This window comes from Haliaeetus albicilla, chromosome 9, assembly GCF_947461875.1.
Source record: "Haliaeetus albicilla chromosome 9, bHalAlb1.1, whole genome shotgun sequence".
NCBI lineage: Eukaryota > Metazoa > Chordata > Aves > Accipitriformes > Accipitridae > Haliaeetus > Haliaeetus albicilla.
In genome coordinates, this window is record NC_091491.1 from 42794787 (window position 1) to 42821323 (window position 26537).

Sequence of the window (26537 nt, forward strand, 5' to 3'; positions counted from 1 at the left end):
GTCAACAGTTCTTCGTTTTCTGTAAAGCTGTTTTGTTTCATCGTCTTCTAGGTGTTCTCAGTGTAGTTTCACATGATGATAAACACTGTTCTAAACTGGCTGATGAGAGAGGGCGTTCAGATGATTTTTGATCTGATAAAATAGGCAAGAGAGGAGAGTTCTGCCACTGAGTCAATGCTGTAGAGCCCGCTGTGGGAAAGCAGAGCATCTCCCCACAGCGGGGAATGGAGCAACTGAGTTTTTGCAGGCAGCAATATTGTCTGACTCTGTTGAAGCCCCCACCATGAGACAATGCTATTACTTATTTAGCATTTTATTCAACATGTGCATTATAGCGAAGTCAGCAGTACGCTTCCAAATTGTTGTTTGGCTACAAGTTATGGTTTTGCTGAAAACAAGAGTTTGCACTATTTCTGTATTTATTATTTAATCCTAAAATGTTCACACTTAGTAAATAAAGTAAAACTAACAGCTACACCGCTTTCTTTGAAAAACATTACAGGGGTAATATTTACTTGTCCAGCTCGCCTCATAGCCAGTAGTTTAAGAATTGTTTTAGTTTGAACCTTAGCTAAAAAGTTTTGATTCAAGTATGGGTTTTGCTGCCTTGGATTATAAATTCCCAACTAAATCTGTGCTTTTCCTGAATTCCTGAGTTGTGACTGCCATCGGTATTGTCTCGTGTACGGCCTGTTTGTGTAGAAACCTAGAAGTGGGTTGAAATGGAAGACTCGGGTAAACATAAATCCTGTTCTATATCGTTGTCCGATTATGTTCTTCCAAGGTGTGTATTTCTTTAAAGACCATTTAGGTGCGTTGCACAGACGGGCATTTGGTTCAGCTGAGGGAAACGGTTGGCTCGAGCCCTTTGGTAACGAATTACGACTATTCGTTAGTTTTGAACTAAGGCAGGGAACAGAATAAACAGCAGCGATGAATACGGGAGCGTTCCAAAGTTGTTTTTCCTCTTCATCTAGCGGCCCGAGATGCGACCGGGGCCCTGCCCGGTAGCTCGTTTCAGGCTCAGCGGAGGCGTGCCCCAGCTTTGAAGAGTGAGGCTCATGGCCGGTTCGCTTTAAACGCCAACCCGAGGGAGCTGGGCGCTAGGAACGGCGGCCAGCGCTTACCGGAGCCTGCCTTTCAAGCTGCCCGAGCGGAGGAGCGTTACCGCGCCTGGCTCTGAAGGTTCCGGACGGCTGGCTGCCGGCCCCGGCCCCCCACACCGCGGCGCCCCGGCCGGGGCTCCAGGCCGGCGGGCGGCGCTGCGCTGCCGGCGGGGAGGCGGCGGGGCGGCCATGGCGGAGCGGCGGAGCGGGGCGGCCGAGGGCCTGGCCCGGTTTTCCGAGTGGGCCGACGGGCACCTCGGCCTCCTGCGGGTAACGGGGGCCGGTGGGGCGGCGGGGGAGCGGGTTGAGGGGACGGGGATGATGGCGACGGCTGAAGCCCGTTCTCCTCCGCCCGCAGAACCTGAGCGCCGGGATGGCGGTGGCCGGGCTGCTGGTGCTGGCCCGCAGCGTCCGCATGGTGAGTGCGGCGGGGCCGGGGGGTCCCTCCCGGGCCGGCGGCGGGGCGCCCGGGTTGACGGCGCTGCCCTCCCAAGCGGCGTCTCCGCGGCCGGAACGGAGGGCAGCTTCCTCGGGCCTTCTTGTTTTCCGACGCAGAAGCGTGTTCTGCACCTCCCCGGTTCCCGCGGTCACGGGTCGCTCGTGGGGTCCGAACTGCCTCGCGCCGCTTAGCCCAAAGGGAGGGCGAAGTAGAGGTGTTTTCCTCGCCTCTTTTCTCCGTGCTTCCACGAGCAGAACTGCTTTTTGAATATTTTTAAACCTGGCCCTAGCACTTCCTTCTCTTCCTAAAACGAGCGGTTCACGGCAGGCGCTAACGCCTCGCCGCTAGCAAAGCTGCGTCTTCGCAGGTAGGGAGCGACCCGTTCTCCCGTGGTCTTCCACCTGTTTGAAAAATAATAGTTACCCCAGTCTTCCCTCTGCACAATTCCAAATGCAGTTCTCCCTGAGAGAACATTTGCATAAAGTTTTCACTTTAAAATATTACCAGAAAGCCGGAACTACAAAGGTTGCCAGAATTCTTTTTTCTCTTTTTTTTTCCTCTTTTGTTTGGGTTTTGGTTTGATGGTTTGGGGTTGGTTTTTTTTTAAACCAAGGGTTTGGGAACCTGTTAACCAGGTTGTTGGAGCTTCCACCACACGTGAGATCAGACTCGAAGAACTTCTGTTTGTAAAAACCCTCAGGCTTTCTGCCTGCAAGGTCCTGAATCTCTGTATTCCTGGTGGGAGACCTCACGGACCACAAACGGGAAGGTTTGCTGAATAAATAATGTACAGTAGAAAGCTCTTTGAGTTTAGTCGTGGTATTTTGGTTTTTTATTTCCCCCAATGGCTGGCGCGTCACAGCAGTTGTAGATAAGCAGGTCGATACTTTTCATAGTGGTGTGTGTAGAAGTAGGTCAGTGTTCTACAAAAGGCTTCTTCCAGTGAGACCTCTAGACGTTAGTGTCTGAAATTGTGGGTGTTAGGCCGTCCCCGGTGCCTGTCCTTCTCCCTCCACCCCCTAAACCAGTGGCCGCTTGGTCCCTGCCCTGCTGCAGGCCAAGTCTTTGCTGCTGCTAAGCTTAGTTTTCCTGTGTGATCATGTAACTGTCCCTTTGAATCCTCCCGTTAATCGGTGGCTATGGTATCAAATTTTATCTTCTTGTGATCTTTTCAAAGGTGTACACCTGCTTTTGTCCCTCTCCTCTTTTATTCCTTTATCACAGGCTGTGTTGTTTCTGTCCTCCCCGCTCCGCCTTTGTTTTCAGTGTGCCTGCTCTTTGCTAGCATCTCTAAATACGTCTTGGCTTCCTTTCAGCCTTGTTCTAGCAGGGTTCAGGCCACTTTAAAACACTCTTTTCGTGGTGAATCAAATGAACTTCAATATGCAGTGCTCAAAAATGTGTTTCTGTTCTTTCTCTAAACCTCGCTTTCATGCCCACCCCTAATATTGCAAGTCCTGTAAAACAGGGAACATCCCTAAGTGTCTGGAAAGGCCAGCATGTAATGGCTCCTGCAGCTGATTACCATTAAAAATATATACATATACTTGCCCATGCTGTCTAATAATAGATCTGTAATTAGCCAAACTATTTTAAGAAGTTGTTGGATTTAATGTGATTGTAACTGCCTTTTTTAAAAAAATTTTGTCTTGCTCTTCTTTCCGTCAATAGACAGCAAAGTTTACAAGCGCTTTGGATATACCTGTGGAGTTTGTAGAAAAGAATGTGAAGTTGCGGGGAAAATTTCATCGCGTAACTGAGAAAGGCCTGGAAGTTGAACACATTCCCATTAGCATTCCTTTCATTACATCGATTCAGAGAAAATGTAAGTAAAAGTACGTGAAGAACAAGGGTAGGAATGAAACGTTGTTCTTCATGCGGCTACACGGAGAACAGGTAGGGGTAAGCTTGAGAGGAAGGGTTAAGGTACAGTTCTGGCTCTGCCTTTTGGTCTTTCCCTACTTTACAGGTGGGAAACTGGGGAATCGGAGGCTGCGAGGAGACCTGTAAAAAGGGCTTGCCAGTACAATATTTGTATTAATTAGCATCATTATCGTGATATTTTTCTGGCAGCAAAAGCAGGCAGTCCATTTGCTTGCATAGCTCATCTCCTTCCTGGCAAAAAGACTCTATTGGGATTACGCGGGGTTTTTTTACGGATGAAGATCTGGCAGCTACACATACAAACCGCATTCTTGGGGACAGTTTTCCTGTGACTTTGCAGAAGCCATCCATCAAGTCCGTGAGTCACAGGGGTGCTTTGCGAACACCTGCAGGCGCTAATGCTTCTTGCCTATTGTTTCTGCCCCTTCAGATAAAGTGATAGTGACTGATAATGAAAGCAGTTCTTTCTATTTGTATGCAAAATAAACCAGCTTAAACCACTTATGCAATCTTGAATTAATTTTTTTTACTGAAGGAGAGATGAGACCAAATTCTTATTCGCAAATAAGTAGTGCTTTGGGGAACTAAAATGTATTTTTGGGATTTTTTTTTTAAGTCCATGGGAATAAATTCATTACCAACAGCTGAGGGTCTGTGCAAAGCATGAAATTTCCTTTGCTGCATTCAGTAACAAAGTTCTCTCTTTCTATAATCAGGGCAATCAAAAGGTCTTCTGCTGGTAAGGCTTGCTGGAGTGGAGTTGGCTCCGACCGGCGTGGCCTGGTTACAGCGAGAGTTGAAACCCGAACAAATGATATGGTTCCAACTTCTTGGAAGGGAGGACTTGTCACTCGACTGCCTTGTTTTAGTAAATAAGGTAAATGCAGTGGCAAAAATTGACTTTTATCTGCAGTTTTGAGTTTGACTGTGGTTATGCAATTCAGTTATCTCAGTACATTTAAGGAATGTTATTATTTAATTTATTTATATATATATATATAAAATATATATATGTTTATAATTATCTATCTTGATATGAATTTTAAATGTTGTATTTGTAAATCTGATTTCAAGACCAGTATTTTTGCCGACTGGTTCATGACATGAGTGTTATTTGTCTCTCAGATAGTGCTAGGCTATACTGTGTAGTTCTGATTAGCCTAATGTTTAGTCTATCAAATGTTCTCTCACAAATGTCTTGCATTAGTATTAGGTTTTAACAGTCTGCTGGGTTCCTCTTAACTTTTAACTCTTTCTGCCAGAGCGTAGATTTAGCCACAAGTAAAGCTTTCTCGGAGGGACTTCACACAAAAAAATAAATAAAAGTGTTTTAAAAGTGAAGTGAATATCTTATTTAATGTGCCTTTTTATAGGGTCGATTTCTCAGCATGTGCTTAAATGAAGAGCTCTTGAGACAAGGGCTTGGCAGAACAGCACGTATTGAAGGACTACATCATGATTCCCGCCTGTACTGGAAACTTCACAAAAGACTGCTTCGAGCAGAGTTAAAGGCCTTGAAGAAAAATAAAGGAATATGGAAAGAAGAAAGCTACTCTGAAAGAATCAGAGATCGTATAAGCAACAATAAATTTGTACAGACATTGAAACAATTTGCAAGCTGGTTAAGAAGCTCTATTCAAAGGTAAAAAGGGAGACTTGCTTGGAGGAATGCCAGTTACCTATGTTATGCGCTTTACGTAAAGTGTAAGTTTATGATAAAAAACAGTGCCATGATTTCAAGGGTCCCTGTCTTGAACAGAAAACCCATAGTTACTTCATGCCATATTATAACCCCTATGAGATTGAAATTTAGTAGTAGCATGCAGGCCACAAATTAAAATGTTCTGAAGCCGAACTTTTTCACAATGATGACCTAAGTTAGTTGTCCAGTTTTCCACCTGCTAAACACCTACACAGCTCTGTTAACTGCCTAGTGAAAGCAGTCGACAGTCCAGTTTTTAGGGAGGTGCAGAGTGTTAGTTCAGCATGTTGGGCCTTAAATGCTTCTCTGTTACATGTCATTACTACGTAGCTCACATTGGTTAGAAAACTCCATTTCAGACCTTTACAAAGCTTGTGGTATGTGTTTACACACGAGCATTTTGTTTGAATTCTGTTCTAACACTGCTTTTGTGTATAATTTGTGTTTCAAAAATCTTTCATCTTGAATAATGGGTTGCATTGTTACCAATATAAAAGGTAATTTGTTACAGCTGATCTTAAAAAGCTGATAAGGTCATAACAAATAAACGTTCTTGGGGGAAAAAAAACCCCAACAGTTGGTATATCAAGAATATAAATTAATATGTCAGTAATCCAAATTTTTAGACGACAACATTCAATTGAAGAGAAAAAACTGATGCTGTTTTTTCTGATGGTTCTATAAATATCTAAAATTAAGATGAAAATAAAACGTTAACATGAAATTTGAAAAGGTGGACCATACCATACTAAGAACTTAAATTCTTGGTTTTGTTTTATTTTTGAAATGCGTGTTAAGAATATGAGAGTGTATTGTTCTTTATTTTGTAAATATTCTCAGAATAAAGATTGGATTTCTTATGTTCATTGTTACATGTTACCAAGCCCTTGACCTTTGTTTAACCTCCCACAGTCCTAATATTTATTTAAAGTGTTTTACAGATTTTCTTTCTTTCTGTGCAATTCCTTGCCTACCAAATACTAGAGAGAAGAGTGTGGTACAAAATAATCTTAATAGCTGAACATTGCTTGTCTGACAATTAGTTGCTATGTCATTTTCTCTGCTGACTTCAGGGCAAAATCATGAATCCTGATACTGAAAAAAAAAAGGCAGCTTCTCCTTGGGTAAGAATAGATGTCAGTGCTTCTTCACTATTTTCGTTCCTGGGTCCTCTCAGGGGTGAGGCTGGTTTTTGCAAAGCACAGTGAGCAGGTAGCCATGAAGTACCTGTAGCGCAGACCTCAGTGTTGGAAACCAATGTGGGGGACGGGAAGTGGCTCTGTGGGCAGAAGCAGACCTTGACAGGAGCTGGAAACTGAATCTGTGCCTGTTTAAAAAAAAAAAAAAAAAAAGGGAAAAAAAGTGAGGCATCTGGTTTTATGCATTATACGGTGAAGGGCTAGGCCAACCACTGCTGTGGTACTTGGACATACAAGTCACGGTCAGGGATTCGGGATTGGCCAGGGCATTCTCTGAAGCAAAATTCAAAGTTGATTTTGAACTACAAATTCAGCTTCAGCAATAATCCACTTCTCCTGGGGGACTATAGGTGTTCCTGTTCCTACACTTTGTAAGTAAAAAGAGCTTTTCCAAACTGGGCATAATTGTACAGGTAGGATTTTTTTTCTGTAATAATTAAAAATAATTCTACCTGGACTTTGCACTTCTATTTTGTAAATGAGTCATAGGAGGATTTATCAAAAAAATCCCCTGTAAAGCTGAGAGAAAAATCTCAGGAAACAGCATGCTACATTTCCAGCATGCTACATTTCCAGCAAGCAGAGGTGAGGTGTGGGTGAGTGTGAACCAAGCTTGTTCCCTCGCAGTCTTGTCTCTTAGCCCTTTTTAGCCTTGGTGAAGTTCAGAAAAGCCCTAGAGATTTTTCTGAATTACACCAAATAGCTGTATCCTTTGCGTTAGGTTGTGGTTTATGAGGGTTTTTTAAAGGGTGGCAATACAGCTGCTGTATCACTTCTGTCGAGGAAGCCTCCCCTTGGTCTGAACTAAATTAAGTTCCCTTCCCTGTATTGGTGGCTGTGAGGTAGTCTTACAGAAATAATTTTGGAAGGAACTGTGGAGATGGATATCCAAATCTTTGAATTCAGGCCTCCGATCTCCTTTTGTGTTTGTTGCACAAGACAAAAAGTTTTGGTGATGTGCTCTTACTGCAGATCTCGGTCAGAATATAAACCCAGGGAAGCAGCTTTGCGTAAGGGATCATTGCTGTAACGGACAACACTGGTCTCACAGAGAGTAACCTAGTGGTGCAGGATTTGGGATTGCAGTGACAACTGATTTCATGAAAGTCAACTCCTGTAATTGTTTGTTAATGCTGTTTTCCTTATCATCCAGGCTTATCTGTTTTAAAAAAAACCACCACCACACCCTCCCCCCTCAAAAAAGCACAACTCAGTTCAAAGCTGTGCTTTCCATCTGTGCAAGGCTTGAGAGGTTGCAGATCCTGTCTCCGTGGGAGGCCTGTCTATTGAAAAAGCGGTAACAGGAGTAGAAACAAATAGCTCTGCAGAACCGAGTTGAGGAACCGGCTGGGAGGTCAAGGGAGAAAAAGCACTTTATTATCTAAAAACACCCTGCACTGCCTCTGAGGAGCACTATCCCGTTCCTTTAGCCCCAGCTGCAATACAGGCAAGAGTATTTCCAAGCAGAGGGTGCAGTTCATGTGTGACTGGGAATGAGCATAAGGACAAGAATGAAGTGGTTTATCTCTCTCGCCTTGGCTCTGCAACTCTGAATGCACGGTGAGCAATAAAACATCTTAAAAAGATCATAGGGGGTGAGAGGTGAGGCCTCCAAATGGCCCACTAAGAAAAAGATCTTCAGTTTTGCACAGGCCTTTTGCTGCCGGTGCAGCATGTAAGGCAAATGGTTGCCATAAACATTACCAGCCTTTTTCAGAGCCCACCCAAAAGCGGTGGGCAGGGTGCCGTTCATTAGCGTCCTTTCCTGACAGGCTAGCAAAGCAGCTTGGCCCCGTGCGTGGAGCGAGGCCTCGCTGCCACACAGCGATGGGTGCCTGGGATGGCTTCCCCCCGCCAAGGGACAGGAGAGACAGCGCAGTCACCTTCCCCAGGCTACACCTCCTCTTCGTTGCAGTATTCCCGCTCCTCTCCCGGTCCGTCAGAGCTCACACCTGCTGGTTCCCTCCAAAACGCTCCTCAGTCACCCACGGGACTATCAGATATCTGAAGTTATAACTCCGAAAGCGGAGTTTTAGACTTGACCTCCTCCGCCAGCGGCGCGTTCCCTCACACCAGGAGGAAGGCCAGAGCTTTCGGTGGCCATCGGTACACCGTACATCAGGGAAATCAAGGCTGTGTAAGTACCGGTTATCGCTTCCCTGCCGTTAGGTTCCGTTAACCAAGGCAGGTGAACAGCCCTTGCAGTTCACCGTAGATATTTAAAGGGGAAAAAAAAAAAAAAAGTCAGTCAAACCCGACGATTTCCCTGCCTTCCCCGGGGGATCCCGCCCGTGCTGGGGGGGGGAAGGTCCCTGAACACTCTCTCCGGCTCCCGAGGGCGGTAGGTGCCTCCCCGGGGCTGCTCCGTCGTCCCGCCGGCGGAGGCGATGAGGAGAGGTTATGAGGAGAGGCTGTGAGGAAAGGCGCTGAGGAGAGACTGTGAGGACAGGCTATGAGGAAAGGCGGTGAGGAGAGACTATGAGGAAAGGCGCTGAGGAGAGACTGTGAAGAGAGGCTATGAGGAGAGGCGGTGCCGCCCGACCCCGCGGCAGGTGCGGCGGTTGCCGCCGTCCCGGGGCGCCCTGAGGCGGCGGGACCGTCCCGCCTCGCTCGTCTCCATGGCACCCGCCGCCGGCGGGGCGAAGGTGAGCCTGAGGGGCCGCTCTGAGAGGCCGCCTACGCTCCCTCAGTTCCCGCCGGACGACGGCTCCGCCTCAGCCCGGACCGCTTGCCCCGGTTCGGTTCGAGTCGGGGAACTCTGTGAGTCCCGCCGTGGGAAGGCGCTACCGGGACGGTTAGGGAAAGGGCCCCGCGGCTAGCCGTGAGGCGGGGTAGCGCTGAGGGGCGGGCGCGGCGCCCCGCCGACTCGCAGCGGACACACAATGGAGCAGGTTGAATAGGAGCGGGCGCGGGGCCGCAGCAACACCGGGGCTGGATCGCCGACCTCGGCCGCCGCCGGCGCTCCGCTGGCGGGCGGGAGAGCGCTCCGCTCCGGCTACGGTGCCGCTCCGGGTTTCTCCTACGCTCCTCGCCGGAGGGCGGGCCGGGCCGGGGCGGGGCGGGCGGCAGCGCCGTGCGTTTGAACGGGAGAGCAGGTTGAGGCGGCGGCGGCGGTGCGGGACGGGGCCGGAGCCGGAGCCGGAGCCGAACTCGAACTCGGCGCCTCCGCGGTGAGTGGGGACGGGACGCTGCCCTGCCGGGACGCTCCGGCCCCTGAGGTGCGGGTGGGTGGGCTGGGCGGCGGTTGTGGTGCGGCCCCCGCGGGGGCTCCCTGCGGCGGGACGGAGCTGTCCCCGGGCGGGCGCGGACTTCCCGCCCCTCTGGGAACCTCCGCTGGGCTTTCGTTTGGGGGGTTAACGCTGGGTTTTCCCGGCGTTTGCAGCCGAAAGTTAAGATGAGGGTTTACAAGGTGCAACTTTTTGTTTTTGTTTGTTTTTCACCTCACGGATAAAACGTTGTTGTGGTCGGTGGGACGCTGTGTATCTCACGGGACGCTGGTTGTACTCGCTTTCTAAAGAAACCGCCGCCTTTCCGTCCCCTGGAGCTGCGGAGGCGCAGCCGCCCCCGGGGCATCCTCGGGAGCACCGTGGGGTCCCCGAGGGAAAGGCCAGCGCCCGCAGTGCTGCTGGTACCAAGGGCTCTTCCCTGGGGCCCCGAGGTGTAGCGGGTGTTGGCCGGAGTCACAAGGAGCTGCTCCAGCCGTTGCGTTGGCCGTGTTTGTTCTGTTGGTTAAATAATGAATCATGCCGGATAAACTTCCAGTCATCTTTTGGGCTCTTTGCCCCCTCTCTTGGGGGTAAAACCTACTTTTGCCATGTGGCGTGGGAGGTTCTGCTGTAAGACTATGTCAGAACAGTTGCAGCACCGGGTTCGGTGATGAGTTAAACGCAGAGAAAACTGCGGCTTAGACTTAGGCCAGACCGTGTTAAATGAGGCTTAACGTAAAATCTTGACCCCACTGAGAGGAGTGGAGGATGTCAGCCCAAGAGCGTTGCGGAGTGCAATGCTTAGGGAGCACACTTGGTCCTGACCCTGTAAGGTGCTGGAATAGGTGGGTGCTGAGAAGAGTCAAGCCTCTTGCTGGATTGAGTCTGTCCTAAAAATACCTCGTTCGAGGGCTGATAGTCTACTCGATAAACCATTTTTCAAGCAAAAAGAAAGTACAGTGAGCTGGGAATTATATTCCATACATGTTTTATTGTAATCAAGCAACTGTATAATTCTGGGAACTTCAGCTCTAGCCGACCAATAACTGTTTTTAGAAGAAGTGCTATTAAATTCCAGGGAGAAAGATACAAGCCTTATCTGATGAACTAGTCATAGGCTCTTTGTTTAGAGTGTGCTTTAACTCCTAAGTTATAAAGCACAATGTTTGCCTGTTTTTAGTGGACTCTCCTGATTTACTTGTCCTTGGGGCTTCTGGCCTGTATGTTACAAAACTTAGAGGAAGAGAAAGAAAACTTCAGGTGTTTGTTGTTCTGAAATGTGAAACAATACCTGCATGTAACATTACTGAAAAGACAGACAGAATTCAACCCTGCAACGAGACACCTAAGTTAAAGATAACATGGTATATGGAAAGAAAATGCAGACTTTTGGGGAGGTGAGAGACAGCAGAGTGCACGCACGCTGTTAAAAATCTTCCTGTTTCTTTAAATGTTAGCTCCCTGGAGTAAGTTTGAGAACACTACCTTTTTAAAAAAAACAACTTTGAAGGATGCTTTTTCTAGGTTTAAAAGTGCCAGTAGGCTGTTACAGAAAAAATGTTATGTTTTATCAGTTGAAGATGCATGATTTGTGAAAAATGATCTGACTGGTTGCAGACGCTTTCTGGTTTTGTGCTACCTATTGTCTATAAAAATGGGGATCAGCTGGTGGTTTTGGATCAAGTGGTGCACAACTCATTATTTTAACAATACTGGCTCAGCTTGGGAGGTTGCCTAGGGAATTGATTTAATGCTTCTGTCCTTTCACCCTTTGAGGCGGGTGTCCCATGATGACTTTGATCAAAATCACCAGTATTTGTAAAGGAGAATAAAATTTTCACTCTGTAAAAGCAAAGGAGAGGCCACCCGCTATTAACAGATCCCAGTTTTGCATGAGTTGACCTGTAATTTAAAACACTGTCAAGAAATACCCGTGGCAGTAAAACAGTTTTATGATAAGCATCAACACACAGAATGAAAATTAGTTCTCTATTCAGTATTTAGCTTCCCCTTATTGCTGGGAAAGGTTTTAATGCTGAAGCTGTGTATTTCTGTTGGCTCTACAAAGTAATCTTTCTATAAATAGAATGGTTTTCCTTTAATGAAATCTGAATAAGGATTTTCTTTTTTTAAGGTGTCACCCAAGATCCAATTCAATTTCAGTTGATAACCTAGATGGCAAAGCCAGGGCCACAGCTACACAGGGTGGTGTGGTGGATTTTTTTTTGTTTGTTTTTTCCTATGTTTGCTTTGGTTTCTCTTATTAAGTTTAAAGAAGTCTGAGTGTTAAAAAATATCACAAACACTCCAAATTATAACATCAAAGGTCTGTTTCCAGGTCTGTTAGAGACTTCCTGTATTGTCTTCAATAGGACAGTTTTTCCTGTCTGTGTCTTCAGAGGAGCTAAGACTGCCGTGCATAATTGTCTTGTAGGGTCTTACAGAAACTTCTTTTGTTAGTGCGTCTAATTTACTTGAATGTGTTGAAGTGAAGGTGCTTTAGAAACACAGTTATTATGGTGTTTTCCTCTTGGCATAGTAAGACGCAGAGCATGTTCTGAGCAATCACCATGGCTGTTGTACTGGAAGGGTGTTAAAGCCACTAATCAGCAAAGTGCGGCTCCTCCGGGTGGTGGAGCAGGGCTGAGCAATGCTCCAGAGATTAATTGGTTTGAACCATTGGGTCTGGACTACGCTAGGGATAAATTTGTCTTTGCTTCCAAGTCCGTAAGCAGAAGGTGCTTCCACTGGAGTACTGCTGAGGTTGGCCAATGTTAGTGCAGACTGATCTAATGGCCAGGAGGCAGGTGTGTGTACTCTTTTTTTTCTTTTTCTCCCCCCCCCCCCCCCCCATTTATTTTAGGAAACTGGAATTGTTTTCTGTAACAAAGGTGGCTTTCTTGTTTCAGTCTCCATGGACACTGAGGGCATTATCATTACTCCAGAGATCTGAGCTTGCCATCTGCTTTCCTGACTCACCGAGCCTTTTGCTGGTCATCTGGCATCTAGTTGTACCTGGGTAGCTGAGAGTGATGTGGACCATACATTTGAGAGATGGAAAGGCAGGTTGGGACATCTAGAAGGTGAGGAAATATCTGCTACTGTGGATAGGCACTTACTAAGGTTCTTACAAGGGCAGTGTGAGTGAAAAGGAGTGGAAGGGAGAGGTGGGCAGAGCTGCTGGCAGTGGTGTGGAGCAGACATCTGCTGCAGTGCTAGAAAAAGCCAGGGACAAGGTGCTGGGGATGCACTGTACCCCTGCGGAGGCTCAGGTCCACTGGTGAACAATGCAAAACTGCTTCAAGGGCATTTGGCCATGTGTATTAAAGCAGCATATCATTCTCGGCAAGAGATGTCCACGTGAGCCTCTTCAACTTGAAATAACTCAAGGTTGCTTGCAAGAAATTTCAAGTAGAGACAAGCTGGTGTATAAAGCAGTCCGTGCTCCATTACAGACTTGATTTATTGGAACTGACGCAAAGTTCACATACCCATGCACACAGAGCATGACCAAGTGTGTCACTGAGATAGAGTATGGGATGATGTGTCAACTGTAACTGCATGGGCCAAAAATGGGCATTGCTGAGCCTCGTATCAATGTGTTTCCCATATTCTTTGCTTAGTCTTAGGTCCAGCCGTGGGTGATTGACACATTGGTTGGCAGTGAACTTGGTAGCATCCCCACAAGAAAAAATGGAAGAATATTGGCAATTACCAACTGTGTCAACTGATGATGTACACAAAGGGTCTTGTTGTATGAAATGTCTGCTCTTTGGAGGACTGCATATCAATCAATGAGTAGCCAAATATCATACAAGATGCAGATCATCCATGTGCATGGCTGGCTGTGTTGGCACAAGTTCTTTCCAGGCATCTTATTTTTATCTTCATGTTTTATCACATTGTTTGAATTGTTCTATGTTACAGCAGAGCAACATCCAGGGTTTCATAGTTAGAGCAATAGCTGTAAGTTCAGCAATAGGTGCTTCAGCTATTGCAATAGCAGTGTTGCCTATTTCAAAGAATAGGGTCTCATGTATTAACAGTGTGTCTGAAAATGACTTGTCCAAGTTATTAAATATTTACGCCTAGTGAGAGATGGATACTTTCAGGTGGGATGTAGTGTGCTCCATACCACCTGCTTTTTACAAGGTATGTTTCTGCTGATCTGTTGAGGAAGAAAAGGTCCTTCTTAAAGCTGTGAAATGACCTATGGGAGAGAAATAATTTCTAAGAGAATTATTATTTTCTAAAATTATGATAGGTAAGAACACAGTAAGCTCACACTTCATGTTCATTATCATGTCTTCCTGTCTTTAAAGCATCATTTTGTTGTTGGGAAAAGGTCTTAAAGTCTGTGCTGGGTATTTTCAGGTCTTAAAGGTGTTCTATTAGCAGCTGTTCAGTGAATTTCTCTCTCTCTGTTGAATCTCTCAGAGAACTTATACTCCCTTCACTTGCCTTTTATGTTTCACACCCCAGGCAGAGATGCATGTGGCAAAGCAGTGCTAACCAGAGCTTCAGCTAAAAGCAGTACTCAATATGTTCTTGGGAGACCAGTGGTCTCCTTCTGCTGACACTCTCAATAGTTCACCTGGTCAGCATCAGCACCACTGGACTGAGTGGTCCGAATGGGAGTTTATTTTCTTGACCACATGCAGTAGTGTAATTCATTGGAGTCTGTGAAAATTTATCATTTCCAGCATGGGAGGTAAAGTTGGATTTATGCCCCCCCCCCCCCCCCCCGGTGCAGTTTTTACCTGAAGAATTGAGACATGAGCTCGGAATCTCTGGGAGTTCACGAACTGCCTCTGAGATTAATCAGTTCCCCTGAGTTTGAGACCATTCATATTGGGGTGGATGGCTCTTGGAGCTGACAGTTCTGGGCTTGCTATGTGTTCCTCTGCCTACTTTGAAGTGAGTGGTGGTGTTTATAGAAGAAATTGGAGAAAATGTAAAAGAATCTCAAAGCGTATAATAGAATCTGAAGATGTGTTGTTGATGATGCATGAAAAGATAGCATTGTCAATGTGGCGAAGTGAGTTGTCTCTCTGTAGATTAAAGTTTCCAGTGTAGAAAGACTCTTGTGTTCAACATCTAGAGTTCGAAAATCTTTGTGCAGCAAAACCAAAAAATGATTTGGATTAATGACTTGGTGTGCAGAGAGCTGGCAGAAGCAGCAGAAAGGTGTGCAGAGTACTGGAAAGCTGTGTAAGGAAAACATTCATGTACACTTACTCATCTTCATTAGTTCCATGTCTGGTGGGATGACTGTTACACTGAACACAGGGTGTGCAAGGTAGGTGTCTTCTGAAGCTGTGCCCACTGAGCGATAGAGGCAGCAGCATGCTGCCTCCTGGAAATAATTCCTTAAATAGGAGAAAAACAAATTCCATTCAGGCTTCTTGAGGAATGGGGAGCAAATGCTAATTCCCTTTCAGGGTCTGTTGCCATGGGGAGTCAGTTCAAATCCTTTCTAATGCCTTCCTCAGCAGCAAGTTTTGCTGACACACGCTTTTCATGACTTCCCAGAAAGAACAGAGAAATGACTTGAAACAAAAGCGCCATCAGAATTAACAGCTACAGGAAGATTAAGGTTTGCTGTTTGTTAGCTGTGGGTAGAACAGATAAGAAAGTTGTCCATTATAAAGGCTAACACAGCTTGACTGGCCTCCTGCCTGCACTGGGTGGGCTACACGGGTGAGGAATGGGTGCCGGGCAACTTGTTGGCCAGATACCACATATGGTGCTGTGCAGTGAAGCCTGTCATTTCCTCTCCTGGAAAGGGAAAGGGTAGTTTATGGAGCAAATTGTGGGCAGTAGTCCTCCAGCATGATCCAGGTTAGATGCAGTTAGGGTTAGGCTGAACCTCACAGATCACTAGTGCTATCAGGAGGGAGACGTGCAGTCGCCGCTGCCTGCTTTTTACGCCTTGGCACTGGCCAAGTGAAGCTGGGTACAGTTTCCTGAGTGTCCCCAGCAGACCATTGGTACTAGGATGAGAGACTGAACTGGTGTAGGAGACAATGGAGAAAGCTGTGGTCTGATGTGGCTGTAGCAATATCAGTGATGATACTGCTATTTCTGGCTTGCTGATGTAGATCATTAGTTGCTGTATAATGAAAAAAATGTAGAAGCACCTTTTTCAAACACTTAAACAAGTGAACTGATATCAGAGTCTGTCTTTATCTGGTGAACAATGTGTGACTAAGATTAGTGTTTAATGCTGTAATGGGGGAATAGCCAAAATACCAGGTTAAAAAAAAAATCTGGATTTTTAGGAAACCTCATCTCTCTGAAGGATATGCAAGTGTTAACATCTGTATCCCAAATCCAAACTCTCTTGTGACCTTCCCCCTTTGAATAGACAACTCTGACTTCTAAGAGTTTCTTAGAAATCCAGCAAAATCCACAGGAAATTTTTCTTTGCTACTGTGCTGGCTTGCACACTCTGACACCTTTACTGCCAGCGTTGTGCCAGCACAGCTGTTCTTGTGGCCTCATGGCATGTTAGATTAGGGAACTGATCTGGCAGAAAAATAAACCAAAGGAAGATCTCTGATTTTATTCCTCCAGACCAGTTCCTAGAGAAATAAGAAAAGGATCAGATACTGGATGTTTTTCCTCTCTATTACCAAGTATTATTAATAATATTTTTTCATGCTAGTGATATTTATGGATAAATACTTGCTGTTGAAAAGGGAGTGTAACTTTGGGAGTATTTTTTAAGCTTTTTTTTTTTAATACGAGATACTTTAACTTCTGGAAAGTATCTGTACGTTTATGAATAGTTTACACCATAGGTAGGTGAAACTTTGTTTTTTAATTTATGAGTGTGACATCAATTTCTGGGCAAAAATGTCTTCTTGTATCAGCAGTATGGATCTTTCACCTGATGCAGCTGAGGTGCCTTGCCTATTCTGCATGGCTCCTATACATGTAACTTTAGCATCATTTATGCAAGTTATTTTGAGTGAATGTTGATATTTGATGCTGATTAAAGTGGAGATTTGCACAGATGATGTGTGGAACCCTTAGAGCCTGGGTTTATGTGACAGTTAAATCTAAATCTGCATGAATTCAGACCAGCTTAAATGCTTAGCAATATTTGGGTGACTGTTAGTGGCTTAGTGAAGTAAGAAGCCCAAGACTGCAGATGGGTGTATGCCCCATGAAATATTGTCATATTAGGATTTTATAATCTCTTCAGATTTGGATTTCAGGTCTAACTATGGCTAAGCTTTTCATCCAGTGGCTACTTTGTTTTGTGGATATTGTTTTAAAAAAATACAGTCCATGTTGTGCAGCAGCTGGTCTCTGAAAGCTTGAAGGTTGTTCCACCAGAAGGTTTGTTGATACTTTCTTTAGAAAGTAAGAACATGGACTGGAAACAGCAGCTCTTTTTCTAATGTATAAAGCCTGGAAAGAAGTTCCTGTTCGTGACTACTGATAAAGTGACCTAGGAGAAATCCTGCAGCATATTTTAACATGCTCCAGGGAAAGAAAGTTGTTGAGAGCATAAATTTTCCTGGTTGTGGTGTAAACAGAATTGCAAATGACTTCACTGTCTCTCTTCAATATCTGTTATTCTGTAATATTAGCATAACAAAGGGCTGAGCCCTTGGACTATTGAGAGGACTTTCTAGGGTAAGTGTCTCCTCTTCTCTGATTTTCACTGCAATGTGTTTGCCAAGCTGCTGAGTGCTGATGGCATCTCTAGGAATGATGTAGAGGTTGACCTGGAACGTTTCTTTGTCGAAGAGGTTGTACAGAAAGACCAAGGCAGTCCTCATTCTGTTCCTGAGGTGTGTAAGTGAACCTTTTGCTTAGCCTCAAACTTAAGGTAAATCGGTTAACCTACCTCTGGTCTAATAAGACAAGTAGATCTGTTGTGAAGCTAAATTGCTTACCTTTTGAATACTACCTCAGTATTCTCCAAGAAAAGTTCAAAGTAGTATTTGTACTGTGATTTGGTATTTATTTTTTGTGTTTGCAATAACTGGAAGCTAACTGGATGCACGTGATGGCAGTCAGCAGAGATTCTGAGTGCCCTCACCACAATCACAGCTGCCAGATTAAAGACCAGTGTTTCTCTGGACAGTATATTCCTGCTACTTAGTGCCAGCCAGATGGTCTTTCTGCCCTCCCATACAGATGTCTCTAATGCTTATAAGAGTGCTCTCTGGCCATATCTGGAGCTAATACAGTATTATTTCCAGTCACACACTTAGTGTGTCCTTTGCTTGACTCTATGTTGCTTGTCTCATTTCCAACCTATTTATTTTTTTTCTTTATTTTACTTTTCCTTTATGTCAGTTGTAGTGTCCAGTATCTCTGAACTGTTTTTTGCTGTAAAATTGATCATTAACCGGTATCTGAAACAGGTGCAAGCTTCCAAAATCTGGAGCCTTCTGAATATTCAGTGTTTTCTGGACTTTCTTTTCTTTTGAAAACAGAATTGCCAGGCACATGTGCTTCTTTAAAAAAAAAAACCACCCCACCCCCCCCAACCCCAAACAAAAAAACCAAAAAACTTTGGTAGAACTTTTTACAAAATATTTGTTTTTACCATACGCCATTTTGTGCTAAGGAGAGGAATACACTTTTTATAAATCATACTTTCAAAATGTGTTCACTGGGTAGATACTGGAACAGGGAGCTCTGAAACTGGAGCGGTGGTTTTGTCGGAGGGAAGTGCTGGTGAACCGCAGTATCTGTCCTGTTACTAGGAACGATTCATAGTATCTGATTGACCTAATACTGTTATCTGTTGAAGTGCTTCAGAAACAAGAAGGGGAGCAGGCAGCTGAGAAAAAGTGAGATTAGCAATCTCTCCACCCTGTATACCGCACACTTAACTACCAATTAGTCTGAGCGTTCTCAAGAGAGCTGTGCACTGGACTCAGAGGAGTTCCTGTCTGGTGCTAAATGGATATGTGCTTAATACCCTCTTCACATTTGGGACCTGCACAGTGTCCAGGTTAAATGTTAATTAGTGCAGATAAATATTTAGATTATGCTGCTACTTTCTAAAATAGTTCAGTGCTAACCATAACAGTCAGCCTGAGCTGAGAATGTGTTTTGTTCAAGTGCTGCTCACCCTCCAGCTGCTGGCATAATGCATTATGATTCCCTGGAATGGGCATCCCGCTTCTCTGCACAACTTGGTAAAGCATGGGGTTTTTCTTTCCAACAGGGGAAACTGCAGAATACAGTGAGACCAGGGGGTGTCAGGTGTTATGTTCTTGGTGTTAAGCCTCTTGTAATAACAAGCATCTATCACAACCTAGGCAGAGCATAGGTATCCTCTGCTAAATTCAGAAATATCTTATACGTTCCTCTCTACAACTTTTATAATAAAATAATTTCCTAAAGAATGCATATAACAAAACTTTCCTTGTGAGTTTACCCACTATCTTGATTACAAAAAAAATCGTATTTGTTCATCTCATCCATCTATATCTACACAGATAGATATATATATATGCATGCATACACACATGAATACATAAGTTTTACTTAGTTTTTTGTATCAAACTTCTTTAAGGAAAATCGGTTTACTTCCATTAATAACTCTTTTGTAAAGTATGGTTCAGTAGAACTAATCATAGCTCTCCTCTTTGGAAATCTCTTACGGAACACAGTACTCAAAGTACTAAAATAACACAGCTGACACATGTTTAATGGAAATTAATCAGCTAAAATAGAAGATACAGTTTCTTCAAGTTCCTGTGTTTCTGCAGACCCATGTAATGGACTGCTTTGCTCAACTTACATGTTAATACAATTTATCCAGATATAAAGTAGAGGGGTTCTTGACACGCTGGAGTAACATCTCTTTGCTTAGGTAGTGAAGCACTAATTGCTTTACCTCTTGGAATGAATGTGCCAGGCTCAGGGCTGAACCTGCAGGAATTTTGCCTGTTGTGAAAGAGTGATACCCCTAAGCTGAGAAACCTGCAGAGCAGAAAAGTTAGGAGTGTTTTCAACTCTCTTTCTGAATTGGTTGCGTTATCAAGTAACTACACAAACTAATTTTGAACTCAGATTTGTATCTGTTCAGGATATAGGTAACTTTTTGCAAAATAGTTTTGGTGGTACAGTCCTTTCCTATTTAAAGGTAATTATATGCTTACTGGCACTTTTTACTCGTATAGCTTATTCTACGTGTATAAAATAAGTTGTACAGGTATAGCCTGTATAACATTCTGGTCTATGACGTAAACAGGATGTTCTTTTTTGTACTATGTTATTGTTGTTGAAATGGTGCAAATTTGTGTACAGCTAAGTTCCTAAATGCATGTTCATTTGAAATGATGGTATTTGTTCCAAAGTGTGTGGTTGGTTGTTTTTTTGGTTGGTTGTTTTTTTGGTTTTTGGGGTTTTTTTTTTTGTACAATACAGTAAGGCATGATCTTGGCTGGGCTTTCCCAGAGCTCTGTAACAGAGAAAGCAAATAACTTTGAGGGCCATCCAAATAACTGCTGGTATGTCTTAGGAAGGTTTTCTTACAGGATATTTGTATCAGCTCATGCAGCCACTTTGAGATTCTGCCTTCATCCCTGACGTGCCAGGGAGAACCTTTGTTCTAAGGGGCCACCATGGTGTGGGAGAACCCTTTGTGCAAGAACAAAGGAGTATTGTATTGGCATGAACCATGGAAGGGAGGGGAGTGGGCTGAAGGCTTTCTTTCAGAGGCACTGCATATATATATTGATAGCAACATTTCCCCTATAAATCTCCCCTATGATACGAGTTCTATGTGGGAGCTGAGCAGGAGATAAGATCTCTTTTTATTTTGTGTAAATTCTTAGTGACGAATATTTGATACGATTTTCTTAATTAAAACATGGTGTCACTTGTATTTTTATAGCCTAAAGCAAAAAGCCTGGCAGTAGGCTGGACCATGATGGTAGAATTGTTCCTACACTTTAAAAGTAACTAACAGCTTGTGCCTTACTAATTAACGCTAGAAGAGTGGCCCTAGTTATGGCAAGCTATAATGAAAGCTCATGGCTGGCAAGGGCAAAAGTCCAAGAAATGTAGAAGACGAAGTCTGGCAGAGGTAGTGGGTATTACTGCTTGGCGTTCCAAATATTAGTAAAATATGCCTTTAGTGTAAACAATACATGGGCCATACCCAAAACACGTACTGTAATGGAGACTGCGATAGTTTTAAGATAGAGCAAAACAGAAACAGGCATTTTTGGCTCACACCTGCAGTGGATCATTCAGACCATCTCTTCTCACACAGACAACAGTGGAGAGGCAAATCTGACATCTGCAGCAACAGCCTCCTCACAAACCTGCAACAGAACCATTGTAGATATCAGATTAGTATTTGCCTATCAGTCTCTGATCAACAGTACAAGTAAACATAAACATCACTTGACACTTTTTCACCAAGTTTTTGGCTTCAGCCCCAATGCTAGCTGCTTCTCCCGCAGAAGAAAACCTTGCCACCTTGCAGAGTGGAGCACCCCTGGCCATGAGTGCCCATCTGATCCAACAGCTCGCTGGCAGGAGAGGGGGAAGCTGGGTCCCCTCTGCCTTGCCTCCAGGTTGCAGGATACTGCTGCACCTTCACAGTACCAATGCTGTTGAACCTCCTCTGAGCTCATTCAGCCCTCCAGAAACAGCCTGCCTTTTTTCCTGGATTTGTGAGGTGAATCAGTTGAGGGGGACTGACAGAAGTGGTGGGGGAGAGGAGGTCTGCTCAGCCGTTGCAGGGGACTGCAATAGAAGTGTGCCTGGGGTTGTTTCCGCATGGACCAGGAATGGCAGATATTTCTGGGCTCTTCACAATCAGCTGCTTCACCTTCACTGCTGCAGGAGACAGCATTCATCGCACTGATGCGTGGGGAAGGGGAAAAATTCTCCAGGTTCTTCTGTTCCCTTATAGCTGAGTACAGTGTTTAGGTCCCAGGAAATAATTGTAGCTGAATTGGTCATTAAGGGTAATATGAGTCCTGTTGGCTATGATTTAAGATTACTTGTGTTCCTTTTTGTTTTGAAATCAGTTGAGCAAAATGGATCTGTGTTCCTCAGCAGAGCTGCAGTCCAGGCATTTACAGCGTGCTGGTATTTCATTTGGGGGGGGGGGGATTTGTTACTAAGCCCCCCTGGCAGTAGTTTTATGAGGAGGCTTGAACAGCAGTGTCCTTACATCCTGCTAGTGGTTTGCTTGGATAAAGACAGTTGGAGTTGTTTGTGCCAAGTGTGGGCGAGAAACCAGCTGGGTTGACCAGAGTGAAGGTGGGAGGGTGGTAAAATGGGAGACCAAAGTGGGCTTGTAACAGGAAGGGGTATCTGGATTGCTGAAACAAGAGTCTTGAACTTGATAAAATAGCAAAGGGAGAAGGAGGATCCGGTGAAAGGATCTGGTGTCAGAACAGGAGATCAAGGAGTCCGTGGTTTTTTTGGTTTTTGTTTGGGTTTTTTCCAGCAACAAATATCAAAGAAATATGAAATGCTCGTTTGTTTGGCTGTAACCATAACTGCATAGTAAGTCCTGCTGGGTGGGATGGATTTTTGCAAGGTCCAACTTGCAAAACAAAAGGCTGAAATTCTTTGAATGAAAGTTCAGTGAAATGACTCAAACAAATACAGCCTTGTCTTGAGTTATAACCACCAGCTTATTAATGAGTTAACTTCTACTGTTTAGGTCTCTGAAAATAATTGTTCCGATTGTTCCCATTGTCCCGGATTGCAGCAGTGGAACAGCCCGTGGCTGTGATGGAAACACTCCCGGGGCTGAAGGGGGGTTGTTTCTCACCTCATTGTCAGCGATTGGCTTCAGCCACTCGCGTTCCCCTCACTTGGCTGGTCTTTGTTTTGCACTGGCTTGCTGTGCATTTCCATTTTAACTGGTTTATAAATATTATTGGCTGGATCCAAGAAAAATTGGCGGTCAGGGGCTTGGCCTAGCAGAGCTCTGGGGCCTGTTTCCAAAAAGACTGCTCTCCACTCCCAGCACTTACTGGTGACAGCATCTGTGGCAAATTACCCGTGAATACTTTGATGGGCTTGTCTCTGGTGCTGCTGGCATTAAAGGCAGAACTTACCCTGTGACAGTGCTGGGAGCCTCAGCTCTGGCAGGCGAGTGAGCAGGGAAGGCAGGGGCCAGCACGGACCTGTGCAGGGAAGGGTTGCTGCCTGGCTGCTGTTGTCTCAGGGGAAGTTCTCTGCAGTCTGCCCCTAAAAAGAGTGCAGTGGTTCAGAGGTGAATCCCAATTTTCCTCCTGTGCAGCAACGTGGGCTTCTGCCTGCTGATAAGGATGCTTGGTTCAGGCAGCCATCGAGGGGGAGTGTTCAGGCTCCCAGGTGCTCTGGTTGTGCTCTGGGGTGTCCTCGGCTGGTGGCATTTGCCAGGAAGGGTATTGCTCCCACTCGTTCTGTTTGGTCCCGTTGGTGGTTAGCTGTGTAATGGGGGCGTAACGGAGGTAGGCGAAGCAGAAAAGATGGTAAAGCAGATTGATGATTTATCCTGTGCTTCAGCACTGGGTAGCATTGGTGCTCTGAGTTGAGATCATCTCTTCCCTGTGCGAAGCTGGGATCCCTTAGGGCCGGAGGACACGCATTTTGCGTAGCTGACCTAAGTGCTGCTGCTCAAACTGTCTGTCCTCAGGAGAGTTTGTCTCGAGCTCCCACAGGTGAATGCCTGCTGAGGGCAGGGGTGTGCTGGTGCAGGGGGAGTGCTCAGGGGGCTCTGCGTCCACATAACGCTGCTCTGTGGTCTCAAGATCAGGAGGAAATTACCTTTGATTCACTTTTTTTTTTTTTTTTTAAATAACCTTCCCTTGGTGGACGATTTATAGTTTTGTGGTGTTGTCTGATGTGTCCGTAGCTTGTTAAATATGGGACAGCATCGTTAAATAGATTAAATTGATCATCTCTCCATGGCCCCCGCAATAGCCTGCAGGGGCTGTGGGGGTTGACTGTAACAACAGGCGCCCGTCGTGGGTGCAGCGACTGCCGGGTAGGGTGGGCTTGCTTCAGCAGCCTTCAGCTCGGTAGTTGTAAGCATCGGTGACAGTCCGTCTCTAGCTCTGTCCAAGCGATCCACCTGCACCCTTTGCCTGTACATCCTTGGAGACAGGCATGTCTGGAGATTGAAGGACTACTCTTGTTGTAATGCTTTGTAGGAAGCCAATGAACTATTTTGCATAAAGGGCACAAATAAATACTCTTGTAGTGCTTACAGTAGTTATGCATTTCTTGTAAATTAACTCATAATTATCCATATCCTGTTTCACTTTGTAGGGTCGCTGTCTTTGATGGTAAGCAGAAGGTCATCTTACAATGAGTTACTGGAGTCTGGATAAGAAAAGCTGTCTGCAGTACTGCAGGCACTTCTTGGTGGACAACGGTGTATTTCATGGTAAGTTACAAGTTATCTTGTATTTTTGGCTTCTCGCGTTTCCTACTGCCAGATGCCGGTTAATTTTCCGAGCCGTGTATGTGTCTCTTGTTGGTAACGCTCCGCTCGGGGTCAATTAGCAATGGGTGCTGCACCAGCCTCGCTTCCGCCGTCCCTTTACCGTGCTGCGCCCCAAAGCGGGTGCAAAGGGGGGTCCCCGGGACTGCCGCACCCCCCCACCGCCGCCTTAGTGCGGGGCGGGGGGGGGGGGCGGACGCGGGCTGGCCGCCGCCGCGCGGGCGCGCCAGGGGGCGCTCCGGGACCGCCGCCCCCCCGCCTCGCTGCCGGGGCTGGGCGCCGGGCTCCCCCCCCCCCGCCCCTTCTCCTCCTCCTCCCCACCGTTTGGTTTAGGACTGCGCTTCCTCCCTTCCCCTCTGGGTGAGGCCACCGACAGGCAGGTGCTCCGGGCTGGGAAACTTAGCTCCAGCTCTAACTAAAGCGTTAAAGCCTGGAGAAGAGCGGCAGTTGGAGCATGGGCAGTGGGTAGAGTTGCCTTGGGTGTAGACGGCGATTGTGTTCTGGAGCGAAATGGATTAATTGTGTTCACGTGGTCTGGCGCTGTCTTACACTTAAACGTTTCCTCCTGAGGCATTTCTAGAACTGCTTCCATGAAATCTGCAGGTATGCGTCCTTTGTGCTCCTAGTGAGGAGGAATTGAAAGTGTCAGGAATGGCTTGGCTTCCAAGTATTGATCAGACGTTTGCGCAAAATGGTTGCCTAATAGTCATCTCTAGTTCCCTATCAACCCCTCGCATCCTAGTCTCTTGCCATTACAGATTACATGCTGTGATCGTTCAGTTGTTGAAGTATCCTTCCAATAGCAAAGTTGGGAAATACTCTGAAGACATTTTGATATAACAGACTTCATTTTCGGGTCCTCTCTTTGTATGCTTTAAAACTTGATATACCAACCTAACTAGAGAGCACATGCATTCCCCGTGCAGGTTTTTTTTCCCTTTGCTGGGTAGCTTTACCCTTGGGCACATGCTAAGGAACAGTGCTGAGCCCAGCCCGTGCTCCTGCAGTGGGTAAGGGACCACCAGGACTCACAAGCCCTCCCTGCCTGGAACAGACTTCTGCAGGTCTAGTCTAATAAGACAGCTGGACCCCTACCTGTCCTACTGGGGGAGTGACTTGCTAATGCTGTTTCCGAGAAGCCCAAATTTTGTATTCCTTACTCCCTTTGAGGTCAGTGATGAAAAACTGTCACTTTAGGGCAGATTTATGGCACTATTAATAACAGTAGTGTGGAATACCTATAAATTAAAGATAGGAATACTCATTTTTTTTCAAAAGCAAAGGTAATCTTTTTTCCCTAGAGAACCTACATCTCCATTTTCCCTGTGTGTTTGTCAGGAAGCTCAGGAAGTTTGCAGTGCATAGAATTATGATGCATCCCCCTGTAAACCAAACTGTATCTGCATTTTTGTCACTGTGGTTATGTCACCATTGATGAAGCTAATGGTTTAGTAGGAGAATTAAGCATGTGTCAATTTGTGCATCGTCTTAACAAACGCCTATTCAGAGATAACACCATTTTCCTCTGTACTGCTTTTTTTCTTGCCCATAGGCACTGCTAGTTCTATTTGGGACACCAGAATAATGTTAATAACTTTTCTGTAAGTCAGTCTGACAGCACCATTGTCACATTAATTCATCTGTGTGCTACATTTGGGGCATGCATTACAGGGAAGATGGTTCACAAATCCGTCATTGGTGAACCTGTCATCTCCAGGCACAACTGTTCTGCTTCTCAAATGAAACTGAGATTCGTTCCTGGGATTTATCAGGCCACTCATGTGGTCTCACTGATTTTAGTGGGATCATGTTCCTTCTGAGTTCGCTCTGACATTGTGAAAGGAGAGAGTTGTCTCCCAGGTGTCTTCACCCAGGTCCCACTTCTCCGAGTCTGAGCACTATTGCAGTGTTTTGGTAAATGCCCGTTAATCATACTTCTCTCCAGGCAACAGTCTGCGCTCCATCATGAGTGTGTAACTGGAGCAGCTACAGTTTTGGATGTGTATTTGCAGTTTTGCTATTCCAGACCAAGTGAAAGAAAAGTCTGGTCCATACTGTGTGACTTGAGGTGGTATTTTATTGTAGAGCAGGACGATGTCTTTATTCTGCTAATGGCATGAAGGCTGGATAATGATCCATTAGCACAAAGTCCAGTAATCCATGAACGGCTATTGAGTGATGGGTCTTTAAAGTGATAATTGTCTAAAGTAGAAGACATAATTAGCAGGAATTCTAGACCAGAAAGATTCTATGGCTTAATTTATTTGTCTTTCATTCATGACCAGACAAGATTAATTATTTTTCCCGACAGAATCCTTCAGGGCTTCCCATTTGTCTCTTCAACCTACGCAAGACACTGCAGTGACAGTTACTTTCACTCTGAGTATATGGAGGGAGCTGAAGTCCCTGCTGGACAGTGACAGAGGTGGCAGTTCCCAACAGCATGATGTAAGGAGACGTGTGCGTGTCCTCAGGAATTAGCATGTTGCTCCTGATGCTTGAGAGAAGTTGGTTTCCTATGGGATTGTGCTGATAAAAGGCTCACTGATAGATAAAAGGGTTGA

At 45.4% G+C, this 26537-nt stretch overlaps 2 protein-coding genes across 6 annotated transcripts in view; both read left to right on the forward strand.

Moving 5' to 3' along the window:
* Positions 1-1152: 1152 nt before the first annotated feature.
* On the forward strand, positions 1153-6003 carry C9H3orf33 (chromosome 9 C3orf33 homolog). 3 transcript variants are annotated; one of them, XR_011326260.1, is made up of 6 exons: positions 1153-1376; positions 1465-1524; positions 3217-3370; positions 3705-3787; positions 4146-4306; positions 4803-5024. XR_011326260.1 is itself a non-coding variant. In XM_069792919.1 (5 exons), exons 1-5 carry the CDS (start codon positions 1296-1298, stop codon positions 5073-5075), a joined length of 729 nt encoding a protein of 242 aa, XP_069649020.1. In that variant the 5' UTR covers positions 1249-1295; the 3' UTR covers positions 5076-6003. The 3 variants fall into 3 exon arrangements, 2 of the variants coding, with proteins under 2 accessions (XP_069649020.1, XP_069649021.1); XM_069792919.1 differs by lacking the exon at positions 3705-3787 and having other exon boundaries at positions 1249-1376; positions 4803-6003; XM_069792920.1 differs by lacking the exons at positions 1465-1524; positions 3705-3787 and having other exon boundaries at positions 1254-1376; positions 4803-6003.
* Positions 6004-9405: 3402 nt separating this feature from the next.
* PLCH1 (phospholipase C eta 1) overlaps positions 9406-26537 on the forward strand; it is an 86602-nt gene continuing 69470 nt past the window's right edge. For 2 of the 3 annotated variants that reach the window (XM_069792925.1, XM_069792932.1), the window contains exons 1-2: positions 9406-9500; positions 23799-23916. In XM_069792925.1, the coding sequence (XP_069649026.1) occupies positions 23838-23916 (79 nt within the window). In that variant the 5' untranslated portion in view covers positions 9406-9500; positions 23799-23837. The remainder of the gene's footprint in view (positions 9501-23798; positions 23917-26537) is intronic. The other variant, XM_069792926.1, reaches the window with a different exon arrangement.